The sequence below is a fragment of the Pleurodeles waltl genome, chromosome 3_1 (assembly GCF_031143425.1).
Source record: "Pleurodeles waltl isolate 20211129_DDA chromosome 3_1, aPleWal1.hap1.20221129, whole genome shotgun sequence".
In the NCBI taxonomy this organism is placed as follows: domain Eukaryota; kingdom Metazoa; phylum Chordata; class Amphibia; order Caudata; family Salamandridae; genus Pleurodeles; species Pleurodeles waltl.
Window position 1 is genome coordinate 1,195,539,260 of NC_090440.1, and position 27,353 is coordinate 1,195,566,612.

Sequence of the window (27,353 nt, forward strand, 5' to 3'; positions counted from 1 at the left end):
GGTTGGGCCACCCACATTGGTAGCCCTGTAAACATGACTCAGACCTGCCATTGCAGTGTCTGTGTGTGCATTTTAAACTGTGAATTCGACTTGGCAAGTGTACCCACTTGCCAGGCCTAAACCTTCCCTTTTCTTACATGTGAGACACCCCTAAGGTAGGCCCTAGGTAGCCCCAAGGGCAGGGTGCAGTGTATGCTTAAGGTAGGACATATAGTAATGTGTTTTATATGTCCTGACAGTGAAATATTGCTAAATTCGTTTTTCACTGATGCAAGGCCTGTTCCTCTCATAGGTTATCATGGGGACTACCTTTAAATCTGATTAAAGTGTAGATTCTCTTTGGTAGCAGATGGACATGTGGAGTTTGGGGTCTTTGAGCTCATAATGTAAAAATACATCTTTTAGTAAAGTTGATTATAAGATTGTATGTTTGAAAATGCCACTTTTAGAAAGTGAGCATTTTCTTGCTTATACCGTTTCTGTGACTCTGCCTGTTTGTGGATTTCCTGTCTGGGTCAGTTTGACAGTTGGGCTGTTCACACCTCTGCTCTAGACAGTGACACAAAGGGGGCTGGGTTGTAGCCTGCATATCTTGATTAGCCATCTGTGCTGGAGGGGAAGGGAGGAGTGGTCGTCCACACCTGAAAGGACTTTGCCTGCCCTCACACAATGCAATCTCTGATCTCCTGGTGTGCATCTGGGGCCTGGCCTGGACAAGAAGGGATCTTGCAAACACTTGAGACTTTGCTCTGAAGTTTGCAAACTTCAAAGGCAGAACAGGGTATAAGAAGAAGAACCAAAACCCCAGACTTTTAGAATCTTTCTGGAAGCAAGAGGAACCTCTGCCCAGGAGAAGAGGTGAAGAGCTAAAAGGAGGAGTACTGTCCCTTTGCTGTGCTGCTTTGCTGGACTGGCCTGCAGTTCCTGCTTCTGCCTGAAAAGAGTGCAAAAGGTGAACTTTGCTGTGTGTCCTGCCTGAGATAATTCTCCAAGGGCTTGGAGTAGAGCTTGCCTCCTGTTGGAAGTCTCAGGGACACCAAAGACTTCAGTTTCCTCGACCTGCAGCACTAGGAACTGTGTGTTTTGCGCTGTTCAAGAGGAGAAACCACTGCGATGCCGCCAATGACGCCGCTGGCCTGCACGGTGACCTGCCAACACCACATGGAGTCACATTGCCCCGCTTAACATGGCAACCCTGGTCTCACCGACGCAGTCATCGGACGACTTGACCAAGCCGCTGCTCGCACCGAGACCTGTGGGCCCTGCACTCGTGCTTCGCCTGCTCACACCGCAGTCTGGGCATCCCCGACGATGACGCTCCTGCTGACAACAGCGCTGCTGCCTGTGCCCTGGCCCGTGGACTCCGCTCGTGAGGTACACGAAGCACCGTCCCATCCTGCGCCGCAGCCCCGGTCCACCGACACCAGCACCATCGACTCCGGTGTTGTCACCAGGCATCCTGCCTGCACCGTGGCATATGGACACCCCTCGTGAGGGTCACGAAGCAGCGTCCCGTCCCGGGCTGGCTTGGGCCTACTGACAACAGCCCTTCAGCAACAACAACGACGCTGCCTACACTGTGACCTGTGGACACCGCACCGCTCCACTTCACACCACAGCCCTGGTCTCACCAATGCCACTGGATGGCGTCACCGAGCCGCTGCCTGCACCGTGACCTGTGGGCACCGCACGTCGCATCGTCCCACTTCACACCGCAGCCCGACGCCATCCACACAGGCGCACCTGACTTCATCAGCCTGGAGCTCGATCTGCAACACGTGTGACCTCAAGGGCCCAACGACTCCTGCACCGAATCTGGACCCGACGCCGTGATGTCAGTGACGCTGCCTTCCAGAGCTCACCACGAGGATCACGATGCCCTGCAAATCCAAGGTACTGTTTGCGGGTCTTCCCGACACCGTAGCTGGCCTGCAACGCCGCGGCCGGCCTGAACTGTTGGTTTTGTTGATCATGACGTCGTGATAGCCCCAGGTGGAGCTATCGACTTCAAGGAACTGTAGTTTTGAGTAAATCTAGCAGAATTAATATTTTTCTTCCTGTATGTTGGATTTTTATCGTATTTGGTCTTGTTTTATATAGATAAATATTGGTTATTTTTCTAAAACTGGTGTGGTGTCCTTTTGTAGTGTTTTCACTTATTAATGTGTGTTTGCTTCTGAGATAAGCCTGACTGCCCATGCCAAGCTACCAAGGGGGTGAGCAGGGGTTATCTGAGCGGGTATCTCCCTTATCCTGACTAGAGTGAGGGTCCCTACTTGGAAAGGGTGCAAACCGACTGCCAACTAGAGACCCCATTTCTAACAATGGGGAACATGGGAGTGGACCTACCGATCATACAATTCCTCAGGGAAACATACCATGGATGTAGCACCAGAGTGTGATACGGACTAAAGGGTGAATGTACTCAGTTATTTGGAATACAGAGGGGTGTAAGGCAGGGTTGGCTGCTGGCACCTGTACTCTTCGCCCTATACATTAATAGCCTAGGTAATGTGTTATCTGCCAATTGTAACAACCTGCCCCAAATAGGCTCCCGGTCAGTCCCCGCCCTTGTATGTGCTGATGATGCAGTCCTAATGGCCCAGAAGCCCTTTGCTCTGCAACAGTTACTAACATGTTTTGTGTCCTATATGGAGAAACTGGGGCTATTAGTTAACAAAAGCAAGACATTTGCTATGAGGTGCGGGAAAGTGTTACCAAAAACTCCCAGTCTCATGATAAAAGACACCAGAATTGATTATGTTACGTCCTTTTCCTACCTGGGGATCATGTTTGATGTAAAAGGGACATGGCAAATGGCAATTAGAACCAGAGGGCTACACTTCCAGAAAACTGTTGCAGCCTTACGCAATTTTGCTTGCAAGGTTGGTAAGAAACCCCTTAGGGAGATACTAACAGTGTATAAGGCCAAATGTATGTCAACAGCCATGTATGGGGCAGGCCTTTGGGGGCATGTAAACAATGTCTCCCTACAGTTGATAGAGAATGCCTTCCTGAAGTATCTTCTTTCTCTCCCACAGAGTAGTCCATCACACTTATGCCACTCAGAATTAGGGGTCCCGCAAATTTTAAACCTAGTTAAAATCCAACCGCTCTTGCTATGGCACAAGATATGGACTTCTGAGTATACCAAGCTGAACCAAGAGATTATATGTGATTGCATTAGGTCCTCTAATGTAGGAAAAGTAAAATGGTTGGGCTATGTAAAAATATTTATGAGTGATCTAGGACACCCAGACTACTACTATAAACCAGAAACACTACGAGCTATCAAAAGGAAAAACCTGAAGAAAGACTGCTTGTCACATTTAGAGGAACTAAGTGTAACCGCTGAACTGCTTAAGCCAAGTGTTCTTAAAAAACAGCTGATCTTAACCTCACCTGGTATTCAACTATATCTAAAGGAGGTGAGCTACGAACAGCACAGATTTGTTTTGACTGTGTTTAGGCTAGATCTTTTCCATCACTCTGTGAGTTTCCCAACCATAAACGACTAGTCGAGGCCTATGGCCAAATGCCCGTGTGACATGGCTATTGAGCAAAGTTCTTTCCATACAATTCTATTCTGTTCATTGTATAACTCACCAAGAAAGATACTATTGCTGTCATTATTGAGATCCATGAACTTGACACAATGCCGACCAGCCTACAGTCTTTGCCAACCATATACATTTGTAACATCATGTCCAAATTCCTATGGGCTATCCTCAAACACAGACAAATAATACATTTCGCTAGTGACTACTGTTAGACCTGACAGCCTTAGAGTGGTCACCCCTAACTTTTTGCCTGCCTCCCTCCACTTTTTGGACACTGTTTTTGCTGGCTTTTAGACTCTGCGCACTTTACCACTGCTAACCAGTGCTAAAGTGCATATGCTCTCTCCCTTAAACATGGTAATCTTGGGTCATAACTGATTGGACTATTTAATTTACTTATAAGTCCCTAGTAATGTGCACTATATGTGCCTAGGGCCGGTAGATTAAATGCTACTAGTGGGCCTGCAGCACTGGTTGTGCCACCCACTTAAGTAGCCCCTTTTCCTTGTCTCAGGCCTGCCATTGCATGGCCTGTGTGTGCAGTTTCACTGACACCTCGACTTGGCATTTAAAAGTACTTGCCAAGCCTAAACCTCCCCTTTCTCCACATATAAGTCACCTCTAATGTGTGCCCTAGGGAACCCCTAGAGCAGGGTGCTGTGTGGGGGAAAGGCAGGAGATGTACCTGTGTAGTTTACATTTCCTGGTAGTGTAAAACTCCTAAATTCGTTTTGCACTACTGTGAGGCCTGCTCCCTTCATAGGCTAACATTGGGGCTGCCCTCATGCAGTATTGAAGTGGTAGCTGCTGATCTGAAAGGAGTAGGAAGGTCATATTTAGTATGGCCAGAATGGTAATACCAGATCCTGCTGACTTGTAAAGTTGGATTTAATATTACTATTCTAGAAATGCCACTTTTAGAAAGTGAGCATTTCTTTGCACTTAAATCTTTCCGTGCCTTACAATCCACCTCTGGCTGGGCTTGGTTGACAGCTCCTTGTGCATTCACTCAGACACACCCCAAACACAGGATACTCAGCCTCACTTGCATACATCTGCATTTTGAATGGGTCTTTCTGGGCCGGGAGGGTGGAGGGCCTGCTCTCACACAAAGGACTGCCACATCCCCTACTGGGACCCTGGCAGACAGGATTGAACTGAAAGGGGACCTGCTGCACTTCTTAGCCACTCTTTGAAGTCTCCCCCACCTCAAAGGCACATTTGGGTATAAAACAGGGCCTCTGCCCTACCTCATCAGACACTTGCTGGAGAAGAAACCTGAACCAGAACCTGCATCCTGCCAAGAAGAACTGCCTGGCTGCCTAAAAGACTCACCTGACTGCTTTCTACAAAGGACTGCTGCCTTGCTGTTTCCCTGCTGCCTTGCTGAACTCTTGTCTGGCTGTAAAAGTGCTCTCCAAGGGCTTGGATAGAGCTTGCCTCCTGTTCCCTGAAGTCTCAGGACCAAAAAGACTTCTCTTTTTCATTTGGACTCTTTGTGCTGCAAAAATTTTGACGCACAGCTTGTTCTGCGGCGAGAAAAACGCTGCACACCGACGCTGATCGAGGGGACGCCTTCGGGCGACCGGAACTTCGACGCATGGCCTCGCAAGGACAACGCCGCCTGACTGCCAGAGGGGAAAATCGACGCGACGCCTGCCGTGAGAGCGCAACTTCGACGCACAGCCCCGCGGAACGACACGCAGCCGGAAAACCAACAGGAGAATCCACGCACAGACCCGGGACATCTGGTAATCCCCGCGATCCACAGAAAGAGACTGTCTGTGCACCGGAAAACGACGCACGACTTCCCCGCGTGAAAAATAACGATGCAAGTCCGTGTGTGCTGGGGAGAAATCGACGCACACACCATTTTTCCACGTATCTCTTTTTCTGTGGCCCTTTGCGTAGATTTTCCACTCCAAAGCAGGTACTTTGTGCTTGAAAGAGACTTTGTTTGCTTTTTAAAGACTTAAGACACTTTATATCACTTTCCAGTGATATCTCTACAATTTCACATTGCATCTTTATTCGTTTTTGACCTACAATTATCCTGACAAATATTATATATTTTTCTAAACACTGTGTGGTGTATTTTTGTGGTGCTATATGGTGTTATTGTATGATTTATTGCACAAATACTTTACACATTGCCTTCTAAGTTAAGCCTCACTGCTCGTGCCAAGCTACCAGAGGGTGAGCACAGAAGAATCTTGGATTGTGTGTGACTTACCCTGACTAGAGTGAGGGTTCTTGCTTGGACAGAGGGTAACCTGACTGCCAACCAAAAACCCCATTTCTAACAACTACGAAGTAAATTCCATAACTATTGCCATATGCAACCTGCTGGGTGATCCTAATAATTTGAATCATTTTATTCCTTGCATTTTTATGATAACATTCTGAACAGATTATATATATATATATGATTTTTATTTTTTATATTTTTTTTTTGCACAGTTTTTAATTACAAAACCCTGTATTTTACAGTTTTATTTTGCCTCAATACCATCTATTCTACCTGAGTCTTAATGCTTTTCTGATATGCTTGGTCTGTGGTTAATGTATTGTTTTTGTTTTCTGTACGCATGCTTTTATGACAAACTTCTGTTGAATAAAGCTTATTTGATTTGATGTGACTCACTCATCCAACAACACAACCGTACACAAACTCGCCAGTCAATGAAGAATCTCTTTTACCCTGAAAATAGCCAGACTTAATGGATTTGAATGCAGGTAAGGCCCTACCCATAAATGGTGGCACTCTTGGCTGAGTGGTCTCCTCTTATCACTGCCTCCTTTTGCATAATAGATGGTAGCTTTCGCTGGCCAGTGGGTAAGCCTCATCCTCTTGATCTGCCTTGCAAAGTTAGGATGTAAGATGTGAAATATTTTGACTGATAGAAGGAAATGGAAGCGCAAAATGAGTTTCCAATGGAACGTTTTACGCACAACTGAAAATATCAACTGATCTGGGTGCTCAACACAAGGATCACCATATTAAAAATATTTCAGCCTTGTAAGTTAAAAAAAAAACAAATATAATTTAACATGAAAAGGACGCTCTTATATGTACTTCGAAATGGTGTTACCTTTTTGATCAGAACTCCAACACCTTGCTCAAAGGAGGGAAGCTTTTCCGAAAGCGACTTGATCTTGTCCAATAGGTCCCCGGGAATATCGTCATAGTGACTCAAAGAGGTCTGGAGATACAGGAATGGCTCAACCCAAGACTGGACCATCAACAGGACTGCATGCAGCAACCACTTATCCTGATAGGTGGATGGAGTAAAATAGAGCATAATTTCACATTCCAGTGCTGTGCTCAATGATCATCCTCTTTAAGTACACTGTACAATGGACTTACCATTAAGTTGTAACATGTTTAAGCTGAGATTATTACGAAATCGGATTTAACTGCCACGTATTGATCAATGCACTGAAGCTCATGAGATTTCTTAGGGCCATAAATGGAATGCACCAGGTGGTGGAGGCCCTAGAGGAGAAGGGTTTTGAAAGCAGAGACCAGGTGTGGTTTGTGCCGGTTCTGCATCAAAGACTTTTGCTTATTGGTGCAGCAATGTCAGAAGAAAATAATATGATTAAGTAGCAGTGAGGGTGTCTGAATAGTGGCAGACATATGGTTTACACACAAAGCTGGTGCAGTGTTGCAGCTACTGAGAATGCTGATCTGTGTCTACTCATCCCACTTCTATTTAACCTGCTGCCTGGGCACTCGTCCCAAATGTGCGAAATGCCGACACTATCACTATCATTCCAGGCTACTGAAACTGAAACTGACCTCACTCCAGGTCAGCTGAAATGTCAGCCCTGTAATACACAGCTTGGAACATAAACAACCGAATTTCGAATCTGACACTCCAGCGGTCCACGACCTTCTTGAAGGGGAAAGATACAGAACAACGAAAAATCGTTGTAAAGGCATGCGTGGTAAAGGCATGCGAGGAAACAACGCCGTTGGAGTTCTGACCGCCTTGTTCAGGCATGCGTGGTTCCATCATACAACCTGAAGGGCGAAGATCTGGAACAATGCGTCCGGAACCACACCTGCGTTGTTCACGCAAGCGGAACAACGCTTGCCTGAACAATTCTGGCCTTTTTCTCTGTCTTAACCACGCATGTGCCGAACAACGCACATGCATGATTAAGGCAGAGAAAAAGGAAGATCCATCAGGAGAGGATGCAGTCAGGTAAGTGGGGATGGGGCAGGGTTGGGGGTAGTTTCTAGAGGCATAGGTGAAGGGATAAGGATGGTTAGGCTATTTTTTTTTTTTAAGGGACAGGGTGGGGGGTCAGGGTTATTTTGTTTTTAGGGTTGGGAAGTCGGGGTAATTTCTATTTAGGGGAGTCGGGGTCTGGTTTTTAGGGGTGGGTGGGGGTTGAGGTAATTTTCTATTCAGGGCGGGGTGGGTTTTAGGGTCGGGGTCGCTGTAGTTTTAGGGGCAGGGGTCAGGGTATTTTTAGTTTTTGGGGGTGAGGGGTCGGGGTGGTTTAGGGGTGGGGTTGGGGGGGTCCGGTCTTTTTAGTTTTTAGGGGCAGGGGTGGGGGGGTCGGGGTAGTTTAGTTTTTAGGGGGTAGAGGTTTGCTGTAGTTTTAGAGGCAGGGTGAGGGGGTTGGGGTATTTTTAGATTTTAGGGGCTAGGTCGGGGGGGTCGGGTAGTTATGGGGGCAGGAGGTCGGGGTCGGGTAGTTATGGGGGCAATGTGATGCTATTAGTTTTGTTTGACCAATGACTTTGTGTTTCACCACTGCGCATATTAGTTGCTCAATGTTCATCAGTAGCACATTATATGTTTTGTTCAGCCTAGCCACCTATTGGCTTTGACATGGCATTAGCCATTACTTTCTGTATTCTGCCTATTGGCTTTGACATGCTGTATTCAGTTTAGCTGCCTATTGGCTTTGACATGATATTAGACATTACATTTTGTATTCAGCTCAGCTGCCTATTGGCTTTGACATGATATTAGACCTTACATTTTGTATTCAGCTCAGCTGCCTATTAGCTTTGACATGACATTTGACATTGCATTTGATATTTAGGTTAGCTGCCTATTGCCTTTAACGTGGAGTTAGACATTGCAGTTGAGAATCCAAGCTGTATTTTTCCAAGCTGTGTTTTTCCACAAGATGAACCAAGCTGTTTTCTTCTCACACTAGACTAGACCTGATAAGAGAGAGTACATTTGGTGTTTACCTTTCTGCTCAAGCTTGGGAAGAGGAGCAGTCTAGGAGATCTGGCCAGTCTCCAAAGGCTTGCGTAGTTTTCCCGAGTCTGAGAGGAGGGGGCACGCTTTTGTAACGGATGACTCGGGCTTCAGAGAATTAGATTCGAATCTGCCTGACTTCAGGCTGGAACTTGGTGCCAGTTGCCAGTCTCCCGTGTGGGTAGATAATCTGTTTCTCGCAGTTGACCGGAGTCATCAACTTGCAGACCCCAGAAAGATGAAGCTGTAAATAGTTTCTCACACGGTGAAGTATTTGTTTTGCTTTGCATTCAATATCTTATAAATATAACCTGCTGTGTATATTGCAACTGAGATATATTTTGTTTTAATGCCGTGACTACTTTTGTGCTTGAAATCTATTAATTCGTCTCTCACGAACTTGTGGGTGGGGAAGAATTAACAACAATAAAGGTCTTCTTTGAACTCAGAAGTGCATTCTTGATATGTTCTGTAAGCTCTGATTACGAGATAAGAAGGAAAGCAGAACAGGCAGGAGGTCGGGGTAGTTTAGTTTTTAGGGAGTGGGGGTTGCGGTAATTTTAGAGGAGGGGGTTTGGAGTATTTTTTGTTTTTAGGAACGGTGGGGGGGGGGGGGTCGGGGTAGTTTAAGGGGCGGTGGTCGGGTACTTTAGGTTTTAGGGGGTTGAGGTAGTTTTAGTGGTGGGGGTAGGGGTCAGGGTATTTTTTGTTTTAGGGGTGGGGTGGGGGGGTCGTGGTAGTTTTAGGGGTGGGGTCATGGTAGTTTAGGTTTTAGAGGGTGGAGGGTTGCTGTAGTTTTAGGGGTGGGGATTGGGGTATTTTTAGTTTTTAGGGGCTGGGTGGGGGGGTCAGGTGATTTAGGTTTTAAGGGGGTCCCAGTAGTTTTAGGGGCAGGGTGGGGGTCTGGGAAGTTTAGGTTTTAGGGGGTGGGGAGGTTTGTGGAAGTTTTAGAGGTGGGGTGGGGGGTTGGGGTATTTTTTGTTTTTAGGGGCAGGGTGGGGGGTTGGGGTAGTTTAGGTTTTAGGGGGGTGGGGGGTTGTGGTAGTTTTAGGGATGGGGTGGGTGGTTGGGGTATTTTTAGTTTTTATGGGTGGGGTGTTGGGTCGAAGTAGTTTTAGGGGTGGGGTCACGGTGGGGGGGGTCAGGTTTTTAGGGGCGGGGTGGGGGTAATTCTGTTTTTAGGGATTGGGTAGTTTTATTTTTGGGGGCTGGGGGTATCAGTTTCAGGGCTCAGGGTGGGTGGGGTATCGGGGTAGTTTTTAAGGGTGGGGTAGGGGTACTTCTGTTTTTAGGGTGGGGCATGGGGGGGTCGGGGTTATTTCGTTTTTAGGGGTTGGGTTGGTGTAGTTTTGGGGGTGGGGGTTGGTTTTAGGGCTCAGGGTAGTTTTTATGGGGTTTATGGGTTTTTAAGGGAGGTTGGGGTACTTCTGTTTTTAGGGTGGGGGTGTCATGCGACAACCATGCATGCTGTTTCCACAGATGCCTTTACTAGACTTGCCTTTACAATGAAAAATTGTTGTAAAGGCATGTGTGGAAACAACGCTGTCGGAGTTACGACCGCGTTGTTCAGGCATGCATGGTTGCCACATGCATGGTTCCATCATACAACATTCTTAAAGTAACCATCAAGTCAGTTGATGGTCTGAAAACCTTGCTACTCACTGATAGTTTCTGAACCTCATGCTTTGAATTTGGAATGGACATGGTCAAATCCTTGTTGTAGCAGGATGTGTGATACTTTTGGAACCGGAGACCTGGTGGCACAATCCTCTCTTCCTGCACAGAAATAAAACAGAACCCCATTAATAATCCAGACGATTCCAAGTGTGGGATCTGTTTTATTTGCCAACAACCATCTTTCAAACACTCATGATGCGCAATTTCAGTCTACGTTACAATGTCTGCATTGGACACCCATTTAATGCTGTCATTTGTGTAAATTGATTACTATTTGCGAAAGTTCATACTACAAGGACCAGGGTGGCTGGCCACAGATAGTTTGCAGTATGAGCAAAGCCATCCAACTATTCATTTTAGACACAGAGTCCATGCCTGCTGAATTATCTTGATTGAAAACTAATTGAAGAAAAAGACGGGGCCTCTTTTCGTGCTCCAATAACCTGTGCACGGGCACTGAGATTTTATCTTAGAAAGATTTCAGCGTTTGATTTAAGGTTAAGCTAGTTAGGCACCCGCTAGCAGCATCAATTTGCAGTGAGAACCTTTTTTTCAAAACTATACCTTGGAAGAAAATTACTTAAGTCTTCAAATGAAATGGGTTTATGACTACATTCGTAGACTATCACACCACAGGGAAATCAGGACAGTGCCTCTTGCGCCAGGAGTGGGTCGGGGAGATAAACCAGCTCTTTTATTTACTTTGAATTTGGCTGATGAGTTACCCCATACTATAAAGCACCAGACTGAAGAAACCAGAGCATACGATTGAGTTTTAGACAAAGCAACCCACATTGAAAAAAATGGATTTCTAAACTACAGCAGTGTATGCTAATGGATACCAATTGCTTGTGGAAAATTAGAAACGCGTGGATAGAATTATTGTCAATGTTCTTGGTAACATGTTGATAAATTCAAGAAAACATATTGGAAATAGGAAGGAAATACAGTACTCACAAAAATAGCACATGATTGTTCGGACATTCTGTAGAGGAGATCGGCGTGCTGGATTACTCTGTCCAGAAGTTTATGGAGAGGAATGGCAGAACAGTAAAGGTACGTTCCGGGTTCGTTTTTACAATCCGTCGGGTATGCGAGGCCGCCGGGGAGCCAATGGAGGGATAGCAACAGCAAGACGCTCTGCAAAACTTATTGCGGCAAATATATCAATATAATGCCAGCTGTGCAATCTCACACATCAGCAGCGTGTTACTCTACTTCAGCGCTCTGTAATACTGGTCCAGGAACACAACTTCAAACAATAGATTCCAACACATTATGCCAATAAGTGTTGCGAAGAGTAACAACCAGTGAAGTGACTACAGGTGATTTGACTATATGCTTCCCAGGTAAGGTACGTGTATGTACTATAATTTTAGTCACATAAGGTGAAACCTGGTGATATAATTATCCTGCCAGACCATGAGTGGATGTGAAAGCACAGTAGGCCATGATATAGTAGGTTATAAGGAGAATCTACTGTGACAAGATCTAGACTGTCCATGTTAGAGTGAAACTTGTTGGAAAACGAAGCTGTACTTTTTAACAACTTAAAATACATCCATGAAGGGTATTGTGCGTACTGTGTGTATTCATCTTTTCCAGAAGACATGCCCTGATGAAGAAACGAAGGCTAAGACATGTTGGTTTTTAGGTCTCCCTGGACAGCACATGCACTGTTGATTGCAAGACATTTTGTTTACTGAGAATGGGTGTAGAGCTCCCCTTCTGCTTACCATTGGTTGACTTAATCGCCATATTTACCTGCTTGTCTTTGGGCAGAGAATACCGTCTTCACTTCCTTGTCATGTGTTTGGCCCACACTCATTTTGATCTCTCTCTCTCTTCTGCGTCCCCGTGCATCCCCTGCCACCCTACATACACAAGTCTCAAGTTCGTCCCTGTCTTTTCCGGTAACGCCGCCCTCCACCCTTTAAGGTTGGTGCCTCCCTCATTGTGTTACCTATTCTACGTGAAACCGGTCTCTCGGCAGCATCACCTCACCGTTTCCTGTGAACGCGTCTTATTGGAGGTGTGGAAATAGAGGGCTCCTGGTTCATTTTAAAGAAAGGACATTTACAGTAATTTTGAAACCGATTGACAGAAATGTGGGGCTCCCTGCCCTCTGTGCTGTGCACTTCTGTTTTTTAAGATCCTAAACGTACACGAATTTGGAACTCCAAGAAATGTCACTTTGGGTAGAATGATGACAGATACGAGACAACACTACTACGTGTGCTAGTTTGAGAGACAGTGAACGTTTGCACTGTCACCGTAACACGTGTAGCGTAACAAAGGCTCCCACTGCCCGGGGGGGGGGGGGGGGTAGAAACTCAAGTGGGTTCCCTCAGCACAGTGCCCTGCCCTGACACCTCCAAAGGGAGTTCGGAGTGGGGGTCCCCTAGAGTTTCGTTACGCCACTGCGTAGCGCCTGTGCTGTTTGACGTCATGCAGCGGAGCAACAGCACCCTCATAACTAACTTCAAACTATGGATGCCCGTATTATTTCCCTTTTCTCACTAGTATAGAGTATGAACTAAAGGCTCTTCCTAAGATATTTGATAAAGAACTTTACATTTCTGCCAAGGTGATGTATGGCACCTTCAGCCACTACTGACTGTTTGCCAAAATAATTTGCGTGCTGGGATTTGTAGTCATATACACAGAATGGGAAAAGCAAAACTACAAGTCCCAAAAAAGAGCAGTATATTTGTTGTTGACCGAAAAGAGGAAATTGGCGGATGGAAGGGTGTCATGTCGTTTGGCCGCCAGCTGTCGGGCACTTTTAAGGGTAAGAGACTTATGTGCATAGCATGCTATATATGAACCCTCCTTTAGTTTTAACCTGTTGGTACATTATGAAATGATTAGCCACGGTTTAATAATTTCCAGCCATTTAGTATGCTCTCACTTTCTACCTTTAGTGTAGGCTTGAGCTACGTGACAGTGGTGGCGTAATGAACCTTGAGCAGCCCCCCCCCCCCCCCCCCCCAAAAAAAGTACCTGGAGGGGCCTCCTCCCACTGGACCCAATCAGTGGCCTGCCGCCCGTGAACAGTGTGCTGTGCTGAGAGCGGAGCCTGCATACATGAGAGAGGGCACCGCTACCTACCTAACTCACCCAGAAATAAACAGGTGCCCTCCTACGGGCCACACTTAGAAGTTACAGAGTTCCCAAGTTTTCCTGGCCCTTTTCGTAAGCAACTTGTCCAGTTCAGGATTTTCTTTTGTGTGTGCATTGTGGGATTTGTAGTCCGTGATTATCTAAGTGTACAATTAATACTCTAAGTCCCAAAATGCAAAGAATAAACTTAGGTTGCATGAACTACCTAAGCTTGAACATGGCAAATTTGAGAGATCTAATGTATACCGTTGGGTATACTGGCCCTACGGCTCTTTCCTTCCTAGTTTGTATTATTCTATTCAGCCATATAAAATTACCCTGCAGATTCCCAAAATATACCATATATGGGGTGCTTCAGTCTATGACAGCACACGCTACTTTTTTTCTATTAAATCACCAATCAAACTGGGATCGGAAAATAAAAAAAGAAGAACAAGTGTGGACGCCTCTATAGACTTTTTTGTTCTCAGCCACGCTGCACAGCAGTGCTAATGTTTAACAGCATGGCTGAAAAACTTCGGAAAAGCCAGTAGGTTCCATGCAATGCTTGTTTTGTTTTCATCCTATATGCTCGCAGAGAGGGTTTCCTTTGCAATACTGTCCCACTAAGCAACACAACTAAACCATTTTCTTTGATCCCACAGCATGTTTGCAGCTGGTTTAATTGAAATATTTTTTTACCACAGACCATGTTATCGTCAGCATTACTAAGGATGAAGGCTCTCCGACTCGCTATTTATATATTAGACGTAGTGTTTGTAGGGAACTTTGCATGTTCTTTTCTGCGCATTAAGGAAAAATCAAATTAATGCATTCGTGAAAGGATGTGATCACCCACCCACTGTCCTTTAGTGTTCATATAATTTTATAAATATAAAATCATGCACCATGCATCAGTTAAATTTTTGGCCATTCCTTTTATGCTAAAAATTATTGCTACTTTAAAACATACAAAGTGTCCTTTTGCAGATAACTAAAGGTGTGACTATTTCACAACAGGCAAAACACTGTATATATATATATATATATATATATATATATATATATATATATATATATATTTTTTTACAGAGGCATCCATTCCAGATTAGTTATGAATCCCACTTGCGTTCAGGAGTGTGGCGACTGGCGAGCAGCAACACAGATTTTCTCACAGGACACAACCAATGAGTTCAAGTCGAGTACGCTTACTGCGCGACACATCTGAGCCTCGCACATTTGCAGGTGACGTTATCAGATGCAGATACATATAGGATGCTGGGTTGTCTAACGTTAGACTAGAAAGAATGATGCCATTCCAGATATTCAGAATATTCAGATAACGTATATTTACACACAATATATCTAAACGGCAGTAATTCACAAAGTCATTAGTTATACTAATAATCTAGTGTGGCTTCAGCACTCATAGAAAAGTGTTGAACAACCGTGTTCTTCACAATTATAAGTTATATGTATTTTCAAAAAGGACTGTGTCTGTACACTATCACATATATAGAAGACCACCGCCCAGATGTACTAGCTTTTCATGCATCGCTTAGCTGTGTTGTGCAATGGGAATAACATAGCACAGACATATCTACTTGGATTGGCCTGCTGCTGCAGTCTTTCCCTCTTGCACTCAAACAAGGCTGCCTTACCACGATGCACAGCCTTGCACCATTGCGCATAAGTAAATGTGCCATGTCTAGTATAGAATGTGTACTGGTAACCTTCACCTCCAATACAAATTCCTAAACAGAGACTAACTCAGAGGTTTCCCATGCAGTGGATCTGTTTTGGACACCGCAGTATATATGCAATACATTGTGTTTTTGTGAAATGAACACATTTCCTCCTGCTTGTACCTTCTTTAGGTAGGCAGTGCTTTTTGATGGAACAGCCAGACTGGCTATCTTAGTAGATTAGTCTGTGTTAAAACATATGGATGTTTGAGTAGATCCATCCCAGTAACGTCCCCTTGATACCCCATTGACGCACAGTGATGCAAAGCCGTATTTGTACTGAGAAAATGCATTTTTCTAGTGCAAAGCGCATTTTGTGCTGAATAATAAAAAGCTTTGCTTTGCATCCCTTCACAATGCTTTATGCCACTACAAAGCCTTAGGTAATTTGGGGCCACTTCTGATCTAGAGTTCATTTTTACTGATAAAGTCAACCCTTCAAGAGGAAAGGACTCTAAGATAGTCTTCCATACCTCTGTAACCTGCCATCCCTTCTTATGCAACTGGAACAGGTGCTTTTTTTCTCAGCCCTCCTCTCCGACCGATTAGCAAGCTTCTTGGGTGTCGCCATTCTTATATAGCTGGAGACCATCAAAAGCGTGGCGGAGAACTTACATGTATTCATGGACTGGAAGTAACAAAGAATTAGGGAAATTGGTGAAAATATTTAATTCATAAGAAGAAATACTCCAGGTGGCCATCGCACACTTCGCACCTACTAAATATTGATTTCTGTGCTTTTGCAAAATGTCTGTGCACGTCTTTAAAAGAAAACATGACCTGTGCTGCATGATTTCTGATAGACCTGCAACAAGTCGACTGGTAGAATTCTCAGTCCTCTGATAGGGTAAAAAAATAGAAAAAATAATGTTTGTGTAGAAGATGTTTCCATGTGATGATTTGGCATAAAAAATGAACAACATACATTGCTCATGCCAATAACTGTAAAAGAGCTTTGTAAAAACACCTAGGTTGAACAGCCTAGACACCTCTCAGTTCTGAAAGAAAGAGGACTAGTTAGGGGCATATTTACAAGAAAGTGACGCATCAGCTATGATGCGCCATTTTTCTTGCTCCCCCTAATGCCACCATGGTAGTACCCTATTTACAATATGGCGCACCATGGCCCATTGTAGCACACCAGTGTCAAAATTTTTTGAACCTATTGTGGCACAGTGGTTGACTAGCACCACAAATTATGGCGCTGTTCCAGCAATGCATGCGGAGGTCCATTGGAAACAAAGGGAGCGTCACTTTAACACCTGCCTTGGGCAGGCATTAAAAATGACAGGAAAAATGGTGCAGTGAAATCTCGTAAGTTTCACTGCCCCATTTCTCTGGGCCTCCTAAGTGGGGGATTCCCCCCTTGCATACAGTACGCCTGGTGCAGGCATAATGTAGTGCAAGGGGTTACAAATTGGTACAATGCTTTCATTATGCCACTTTGTAAATCTGGAGCGGGGAAAAGGCCTCCTTGACACCGCCTTAGCGTTAAAAAAAAGACGATGCTAGGGTAACGCAAGGAGGGGCTGATGGCTTGTAAATATGCCCCTAAGTGCTTTTCGTTCAATCTGCATAGTCGAGGAGGCGCCACAACAAGATAGCGACAGAGCTCCTAGCGCAGGAGCAAAGTGACGGCCCTGCATCTGGTAACAGCAGCCAAGGTGAGGAGAGAGCTGCAGAACCCCCTGGAGGGACTCAGGCGAGACCTGGCACCTGAGATGTCCTTGCCCCCCTGATTTCTCTTTTTTTCTCCCAATGGCACTCTCCAGCGTGGGGACAACCCACAGGCCCCTGGAGGTGAGGGGTGCCCCATTGGATCTAGCAGGAAGGCCTTCTAGGAGACTGGGCTGGATGGTCTCTGGCTGGTGTCTCAGGGTACCCCCCCCATGGCCATCTTCCTTGCACTTAGAAGCTGGCATCATGACAAGCCCGTCCATAGTGCAACATGACAGGGCAGGGGGAAGAAAGACATCTCCATTAAAGCACTCGTTCAGCAGATCCCTGTACATCCAAGTATGCTGGATCAGCCACATGACTAAGAACACCCAAGAGGGCCTAACAACATTGACTCTGGCAGACCGGACCTGAGTGTCACCAGGCACTTCCTTCTAGGACCTAATGGATGAAATCTATACCATCAAAATAGATATCTGCAGCATTCTCCAGGAGGGCCGCAGAAAGGTAGTGGGCCTGGGAGGCACAGTGGAGGATGTGGAGAAGGGGCTGCATGAACAGGTGGCTGATTGCAACAGGCTCCAAAAACAGATGCCATCTTTGGAGTAACAATTGGCACTACTTCATGAAAAGTGTGAGTACTTGCAGAGCAGGTAAAGCCAAAATAGCATTCGTATCTGGGGGGCTCCAGTAAAGATTGATCCGGCGGACCACACCTCCTGCGTCCCAGATTTTTTTAAAGCTATACAGGAGATCCCGGAGTGCCACAAGTCAGAATGTACAGAGTAGTCCCTAGGCACCTCACAGGAGATTCTTCCCCAGTTGTCCTCATGCGAATTCACCTCTTCGAGTATAAAGAGGCTGTCATGACTAAGAGTAGAGAAGGGTGCTAGGTCTCCTTCAATGGCATCACACAATTGCTCTTCCTTGACCTTTATCAACTCACTTGAGCGAAACAGAAATCTTCAAGCCCACTACAGACTTACTTAGATCGAAGGGAGTTAGATACAGATGGGAACACCCCTTCCACTTCCTCTTCCAGTGGGAAGGCAAAGGCAAATCTCTTTCCTCACTTGAACCGGCTGTGAAGCTTCTAGGCCTGCCACTCCTGGAAGGAGAACTGACACAACTGATGATCCGTGGGACAGTTTCACAGCCTGCAGCATGGACTAAGGTCCACCAAAGTCACAGGGGTGGCAATCCAGATAACAGAAAGAGATTGAATCCAGCAGGCAGATGCTCCTCTCACACCTGTGTCCGGCTTCAGGAGACAGCTTGGAGCCCTCGCAGGATGAGTCCTCTGTAGCCCCATAGTATCAATCCACTGACTACCTTGGAGGCAACCTTCACACCGAGGCAGGACAGGAGACACCAGTGTTCTTTTTTCTGTCTACTGCGGTTGGGGGGATGGAGGTCATCGAGGTAATATGATAGGTGCAGACACCATGGCCGACAACCCCTTTTGGATCACTTACATTGTACACCTCATTGGAGTGCAGATTATGGAGGGCTAGGGCCAGATGGGCTCTCCCTACCAATTGCTGTTGTCTATTGGGCCTCTTGTTCTGTTAGTTTTGTTTATATTGGTCAATTGGGCTTCATGAGGGAAAGGGGGGAACCACTGTTTTCTGCCCAGATACTTTCAGACTCCATCATGATAGGCGACAGATGGCACTGGGCAGACACCCACCGGACACCATCCACAATGCAGTCTCCACCCACACAATGGGTCCTGTCCCAAACTGAGAGGGGGTTGAACATCCCCATAAAGTTACTCAGCATGCTGGGTGAACTGCAGTGGTCTGGGGCTGACATCTGCCTCTTCCAGGAGAGACGCCTGCTCTGGCATGACCAGAGTTGGCTCCGATCTAGAGCATTCCTTCTCCAGTATCATGCTTTCGCTCCTACTAAAATTGCAGGGGTCGCAGTCCTCATTAGGAACGCCATGAAAGTTCTTGAGCAACTGGTTTTGATAGATGACCAGGGGAAGTGACTTTTAGAGACAGGAGTTTGGGAGGGCATGCCCATTGCAACTGGAACTTTTGACTGCCCTAACGTAGGGCAAGAACCTTCTGGATCAAAGTGGCTAAAAGACTTGTCACCATCACTGACTACCCTCTTCTGGTCTTTGGTGATTGTTTGATGAATGCCACGTTGGACAAATCTCAACAGAGTGTGAGATACACACCTGCTCTGTCAGGAACCGGTCAGAGGCTCCTAACTGACGTAGGCCTCACTGACACCTAGCACCATCACCACCTGTTACTGATAGGCTATTCACACTTTTCAGCATCCCTTAATACGTATGCCAAGATCGACTACCTCCTCATTGATCAATGGCTGCTCTCTCAGGTAGAGGACATCTCACAGGAGTTGATTACTATCTCAGGTCATGGACCCTGCAGATTGCCTTTGCCTGGCTATCCCTGAAATGGGAGCCCAGGCAAAGGTCATGGAGGCTGAACGATTCCCTCCTGTGAGACCCAGTGGTATGGCACGAAGTGACAACTGCTGTGAGAGAATATCTACAATTCAACCACACTGGAAAGGTGCACCCATTGGTGGTGTGGGATGCCCTAAAAGCGGTAATTCAAGGAGTCTTAAGTGAATAGGTCCTCTGTCTGAGGTGTACAATGCAGCTCAAATTGCTCCACCTAAAAGAAGACTTCAACCACGTGGAAAGCGAGCACAAGGCCAATCCCTCTAAGAAACTTTGGAGAAGCCTTACAGCCCTCCATATCCAAAACTGTGGCATGGAATATGGTAGAGCCAACCATATACTGGCATATGTGGGGGCTAGATTCTACGAGGAGGGCAAGAAAGATGGCTCCCTCTTCACCGACAAATTCTGAGCTCAACACACTAGGGGATACATCTTGGAGGTAAAGAATTCAGCTTGGGACTTATGCACCTCGAAAGAACGCAAGGCTGAGGTAATCCAGTCCATGCTTTGCTATCTAAGATGCAGTTACTTCATAAAAAAAATTATTGAAATATACACTGCCTCTCTTTGTCATTGTGTATATGAGACTAACGTAACCGTGAGAAATGGATGAGACCTTAGTGACCACGGTTTCCCTGAGAAATCAATTATGTCATGCGCTCAGCTGCCCAATCAACCCTGCCTTTGAGTAGAGATGAGGCGCTGTTAGTTAGCCAGAGCAAAACTCGGATTGGGGCAACAGGTGTCACTTGTAGTGGATCAGACTCAGTCTCCCACACCACAGGCGATTCTGCCGCTCAAAATCCAGTAGTCTCATTAGGATAATGAGAGCCTAGGCGACATGGCGCTGCCAATGTTTGGTCAGACTCTGATTTTCGGATCCTCCTGACTATCTCTGTCTCACTATATACAAAGACACCTCAGTACTATGTAGGGAGACATCCGTGGTATTGAGGATTTCCTCCTCAGCTAAGTAAGGAACCCCTATCTGATGCTGGAGGGTGTTCAAGCTTGAACTCTAAAAGGATAATCCCCATTTGGTGTGCTCATCTCTGAACAAACTTACCATTCATTATGGCAAATCTGCAACAGGTATCAATTGCAGTCAATATGAGATCGCCCCTTACTGCACACTTATGGGCAAATAGCCTAACTGCCCAGGGGGGTCCAGTCACATTTGTTTTTGACTCAGATGCAGCATATAGAAAATAACTATTTTATTCTTGGCTCGCTTTTCCAGCAATTGATTGGAACACAAATACATTTCATCATTATACACCTGCAAATGTACCTGGACAATACAGAACATACGCATATTTAGAAATACTTTTATCACATCAAGAACATAATAATTGGCTTGATGACGCACTACCCCATACGATTTTACCTGTTAGGTTAGGTCCTCTAAGTAATGATGGTCCTACCTGGCCGTTATTGGCCACTTATACACCTCACTCTGCAATAGCAAACTTAGCAGTAGCTGAAGTCCGTCGCTTATATACTGAGCTGACAGCAATATACAGGTGTTTAGTACAGTTTGTAATGCAAACATAAAAATACAAACCCAGCGTGTGCTGCTCCAGCGCAACCACATACAGTAACACTAGGCATTAATCCTGGAACTGTACGTTCGATCATGGGTAAGGTAGCCGCCAAACGGGAAGAAATTCCATTTTGGTTAGCTCAAAAAATAAATGCACTGGAAGCAGTTTTTCCCCATATGGGACCTCAGGATAAACATAGAATACTAACAATGTGCTTGCCATTTGGGATGGTTCCCACAGCAGATACCTGTAATACATGGGTCATGGTATTTGCCGTGCTTTATACTATCACACACAGCACACCAACACTTGCCAACTTACCGGAAGTGCTGAAACAAATTCAGGATGAATACGGGGCTGCCCCGTCCCTAGACTTGGGGATGCAATTAATGGGCAACGTTGCCACAGTATCCTCAATCATTTTAAGTAACCTTAAATGGGAATCAGTTGCACTAGTGGTGCGCATGCGGCTCCGGGATGTTCCTCAACAGGATCAAGAACGTGAGTTACCAAAGATTATCGCAGAGACCTACTCTAGTATTGGTCGAGATAGTCTGGGGGCCAGACCTAAAAAAACAAAATTTTAGGGTAAATCTAATAAAGATTTTACCAAGCAGGCTCCTGAGGGTAATAAGAAACGCTGGGATAAAAAACAACAAACTCCTAAAAAAGAAAGGGGAGAATCTCCGCCCACGGAGACCCCACTGAATAATCTCAGAAATAGAGATAATATAAAACCCCCTGACAGATATCAATATACTGATACACGCCAATCTCATTCCTTTCAGGACTCATCAGAAAAACACAGTGAGAGAGGTGGGAGGTCAGAGAGAAGAACAGAGTACATGAAACCAAGACAGGAATCACAACGCTCAAAAGAGGTTTCTGTTAAAAAGGAAGAGAAACCTCCCCAACAAAAACCCCAATTTAAAAGGAAAAAGGTGGCAGCAGTTGCAGTTTGACATGCCACTCAAGAAGAGGGTCCTCTTGGAGAACAGAACGGGGGCACTAGCGCTGCGAGACAGCGCGGCAGAGGTCACAATAGTTAGCTGGAATCTTCTAGAGTATCTGGAGGTGAAAGCAACTGATGACTTTCTACAAGTAGAAACTGCAGACATGCGTGTCTCCCCACCTGATAGGGTGTACAAAGTAATGCTACAGTTAGAAGGAGACATGGAACGCACAATAGATGTAATCTTTTGGGATCGCGTAGTGAACATATTTGATATCATGTTGGCCGAAGAAGATTGGCCACCTTATTTTGTCTGTACCTGCCCATATGGGGAAGATGTTATCATACCTTCTTTCTCGCCCCTTGTTCCCGAGGAGCTCACAGAATCCTACGCCATTGATTGGGCATTGGCGCAGGCACCCGAGTTATATCGCAATCACGTAGGATGGGACAAAGACTTTCCCTACCACGTAATTCCTATTAAAAATCAACCCCAACCTCAACCCCAGTATCTAATAAAACATGATGCTGAAGCACCCGGGAGAGAAATTCTCACACAACTGGAGTACCAGAGCTTAATTGAACCCTTCGTCTCCCCAATTAATAACCCGTTATTCCCAGTAGCTAAACCAGACCATTCATATTGAATAGTCTTAGACTACAGACATTTAAAAAGTCATACACGCACATATGCTATACAAAACTCACATAGCACAGCACTGATGAACAACAAAGTGCGCAAAAAATACAAAACAACACTGGACATTTCCAATGGTTTCTTCTGCCAGAATATAGCCCCTGAGAATAGAGACTTAACAAGTTTCAGCGCACTAGGCTGCCAAAAAAAAATCTGTTGTTTACCCCAGGGGTACAAGAACAGTCCAGGATGGTTCTCAGCTTGTGTGACTGCAATTCAGTACGACATTGACCCTAAAGCATTGTCCTATATAGATGATATCTACCTTATGGACGATGAATTGCTGGTTCAACATTTAAGACGGGTAGCCCGCATTGTTGTGGGATTTGCTGAATTTGGCTACAAATTCAATTAAAAATAAAATAAAAATAGCCTTCCTATTGTCCTGTTTCTGGGATATGAGCTATTGAGTGAAGGAAAGAGCTTAGTGCCACAAAAATGCGCACAATTACAACCTCCAAACACGATAAAAAAACTCCAATCTCTATTGTGTTTCCTAAATTTTGGCAGAACTTATATTGCTGATTATGCAACACACATAAAACCTTTATATGACTTAATACGTCTTGACTTTTCAAGTAAATTTTGGACAGTTGAAAACACACGCATTCTCAGAGACCTGCAGACAAACATGCTTGCAGCACAACATCTACACACAAGGGACAATAAAACACACTTGGTCATCAGAGTAATTGCTGGTGCCATTGGTTTCACCTATGTAACTTTCAATGAGGATGAAACCGTCCGACTGCATACAAATCACACTTGTACTCAGCAGCAGAACAACTCTTTGCTCCCACTGAGAAAATTCTCACTGCTCTACAGATGGCTGTCATTAAAGAAAGACCTTTAGCTCAGGGCAAACACATTATCGTTGTTTCCCCAATCCCAGCCCTCGAGGCTGTCACTAAAGCCAGCATTCCAGACGCTAAACATAACATCCAAGTTGGATACAATGGTCCACGTCTTTGCCACTGATGTAGACTACATTTTTTACCCAAAATTACAAACTCAAGAATTTTTGCAATATGAACTAGAATACCCAGTTCCTGCAAACACACTGCCTATTGATCAGTATCAAAGTGTCATGTACACCGATGGCTCTGCACAACCTGCAATTGGAACAAAGCATCAATACTCCACTGCTTGCGCAGTCGTAAGTGGCTACATGGAGGATAATACATTCTGTCCCCAACTTACATTCAGGCAAACCCTAAGGGATTGCACAGCAGAGCTAGCAGTGCTAAAGTGATGGTACTGGAAAATGGGGATCCGGCACAGTTAACACTGATTGTTTGCGATTCGTATTATTGTGTCCAGTCCTTCAATAAATACCTGCATTACTGGTGCCAGAATGGGTTCAGAGATTCTAAAGGTAACACCATTAAACACAGACTGCTGTGGGGGGAAGTAGCGGATCTTAGGGAAACGCTACCAAATGTCCATGCTGTGCATACACTTGGACACCAGCGTGTTGGAATCCACGTTGCTGGGAATACACTGCCTGATGAAGTCTCAAAGTCAGCAGTCACTATGGCCACTGTTGCTGCAGTCACTTGCTTAGCTGTGAATCCGGACGAAGAGATATGGGCTGCCGTGAATGCTACTGCTGATGGTACACCCTATCCAAAAGCATTTCCTGCTAAATATATGTCCCGCATGGGATGCTGCCTAAACGCTGAGGTTATGATACCAGGTGTAGGGGTTCAAGAAATTCCCAATAAAGATATAAGACCAGAGTTGATAAAAGCAGCGTATGAGGGGGCAGCATCTGCCCATGCTGGTGTGGCAGCTACAATATCATTGTTACAAGCCCATTTTTGGCAGCCAGGCCTATACAAAGAGGCCAAGCAGTATGTCCTTTGTTGTGACATCTGCCAACAAATTAAGGTTTCCACTGCTAAGCGCCCACCGAGACACCCCTCTTAATTGCCAACAAACCTTTACAATGTGTGTACTTGGACCATTGCGGTCCCCTAACACCGAACAGAGCGTAGAAATACATCTTAGTCGCTTAGACTCTTGCTCCAGATATCTATGGGTGTGGCCACAACACTCGGCTGACACTCTGACTGTTATTAAAGATTTGTAAGTCTTTATCGGTACATATGCAGTTGCGGCCTTCCACTCGGACCAGGGCCCTGCTTTTGCCTCAAGGGCATTCAGTGTAGCCATGTCTTTGTTGGGGGTCCAACTCCAGTACTCGTCTCCATTTCATCCCGAGGGAAATAGTGTCGTGGAGCGATTAAACCGTGATTTAAAGCAATCCCCAACAGCCAGGGTCTTAGGTACGGGGATTAGATGGCTTAGCCACCTGCATGGAGTACAGAGAGCACTTAACAATCTTCCTAGAAGGTCCCTGGGGGGGTCGTACTTCATATGAGTGCCTTTTCGGAACTCTAATGTATGTTCCAGATCTTGATGGTCCTGGTGTGGAGGTGGCAGAAACACCCTTTGACATAAACAAACGTGTCACTGTCTTTACAGGATTTGCAACAGCTCTGTGATGACAACTCTTCTGCCAGTGCTCCCGCCACAGGAGTTAAGGATGTACCTGTAACTCCTACAGGCTGGATTCCTAATGCCGGGGATATAGTACGTGAAAAGGATGCTTTGAAAAAGGAATTTGGCCCTTCTTATCGTGCACCAGTCCCAGTTTTGGGAATAAATGGAACCAGAACTGTCATTCTACCAACGTTGGCAGGTGCCAAAGAAAATTGCTTTGTCTTTATTGTCAATGTCAAACCACACCATGTGGCCGATCCTGTACAGCCGACCAAATGGAACAGCCAGTAGTTCCCGAATCCCTCTCACTACTAGTCAAGAAGTTCCTTTACAAGTTGTAAGCAGCAACACTGACACCTCTCCGAGCTTGGGGAGGGTGGAAAATAATCTTGCATTGGTTCCACTAACATCAAATAATACACAAATAACTGATCGATTTGACACAACTTCAACACAGATGGATGGCGCCATTTACTCTGAACCATCGCAGGAAATACCCACTCCACCTACAGATACAGCTCCAGTTTTTGCACAAACTGCTTCTGGATACTTTATCGACATGAACGGCAGCGTTTCGGACTCATTCGCCTCTTCGACACCTGAACTGTCAAAAACATGTAAGCTGATAAACTGCCTTAAAGTAATGTAATGTATTCTTCCATGGAACTATCTGTGGCTTTCCTTGACTGTGCTAGCTTTCCTACTTTGGATTGGGTTTGTCATAACGTTCTTTTTATTAATACATGGTCATTTGCTTCCTGAAAAATCAACAGTTGAGCTGATGGATGAGGTCCTAAAACCAAATTTTTCTTCTCACAAGGTCCGCAGAGACGTGTCTTTTGTGAATATTTCTGTCATACCAGATCCTGATGGGATTGTTTGGGATAAAGTAACATTTGATATACATGGCCCCACAGAGGTCATTCAAATACAATATGTGTTTAAACTTTCAATTAATTATATAATAATACCCGGAGTTGTTTCTGATGATTGGAATGTGAAAACAGTTGATTCTATGATGACTGCATTGCAGTAATATACTGTCTTTGAAAACAAAGATGCTTATCAATCTAAAGAGAATTATGGTGATATGTTTTGCTACAATTATTATGGGCACTATTTCATCCACAGAGCAAGTACCCCAAAGACTCTTTTCAATTACACACAATGGGAACATTGTCCAACTCCATCGCAAGGGAGTTCTGAAACATATTCTGAAAAGTTTACATATTATTCTGGACACTATGTTAAAAATGCTGAGTCATACTATTTTAAATTACCACTGACAGTAAATGTACGCATACTATTGAGAAATACGAAATGTATTTATTTGGATTCCTTTGTTTCCCGGTTGACTATAGAAGGCTATGAATACTGGCTGAAGTCGATTGACTTAAAAAGTCTGTGGGGAACTTGACATTGGCAAATACGGGGGAAGGAAGCTTTGTTTAGAGCATGCCTGATATCTGTTCAAATGATATTTTTAAATGAAACTGTACAACAAACGAGTTGTTTAGGCTTAGCAAAGATTAAGGAATTGAACATGCCCAGTATTCCTACACCTGCAAAATTTTATAAATGGCAAAAATATATCAACGTAACTGATCAGCTCAATGAATGGGTCCAGAATGGCACATTTAATGCTTCACTGTCACGTCCTAGCTGGTGGTCATTGTGGCCAACAGATACCATTGGATGTCCTAAATGTTTTATAAACTCCATGGGGGGTTTTAAAACTAGCATGCCGGACCCTCGCTATATATCATACGAACATGCGGGTATAGTAACAACATACAGTGTAGGGAAACTACACCAGCAATGGTTAAAGACTTCATCAGTAGATGCGGTTAGAGAACACCTCAGTCTCCTGTCTAATAACACCGACTTACAGGACTTTCTGTTAGGCCCCAGAAAACAATGCAGAAAGCGCTTCTTATATGAAATATATAATGACATTTGGAAGGTTTCCCAACAGGAAGCTGATGCCCGGTCACGGCAAATTAACCAAGAAAACTTACAGAACGCATTAGCTGTTGTAGATAATGGTATTAATACCCTGTCCGACCGGATATACACCGTAAATAACATCGTCTCTTCTGCTATAGACATCATACAAACAGATATGTATTCCTTACACCATGGAGAGAGTCAACTAAGGTCCATTATGCAGTGTGGTTGGACTTCAAACATTGAAGGCGGGTCACGTTCCCTGGCAACATGTCA

At 45.0% G+C, this 27,353-nt stretch overlaps 1 protein-coding gene across 1 annotated transcript in view; it reads right to left on the reverse strand.

Annotated features, from left to right (window-relative positions):
* LOC138283339 (somatolactin-like) overlaps positions 1-12,777 on the reverse strand; it is a 31,971-nt gene extending 19,194 nt beyond the window's left edge. The window contains exons 1-4 of the mRNA XM_069221335.1: positions 12,230-12,777; positions 11,423-11,613; positions 10,451-10,564; positions 6,653-6,832 (exon numbers count right to left, since the gene is read on the reverse strand). Of these exons, the coding sequence (XP_069077436.1) occupies positions 6,653-6,832; positions 10,451-10,564; positions 11,423-11,613; positions 12,230-12,293 (549 nt within the window). The 5' untranslated portion in view covers positions 12,294-12,777. The remainder of the gene's footprint in view (positions 1-6,652; positions 6,833-10,450; positions 10,565-11,422; positions 11,614-12,229) is intronic.
* Positions 12,778-27,353: the final 14,576 nt, after the last annotated feature.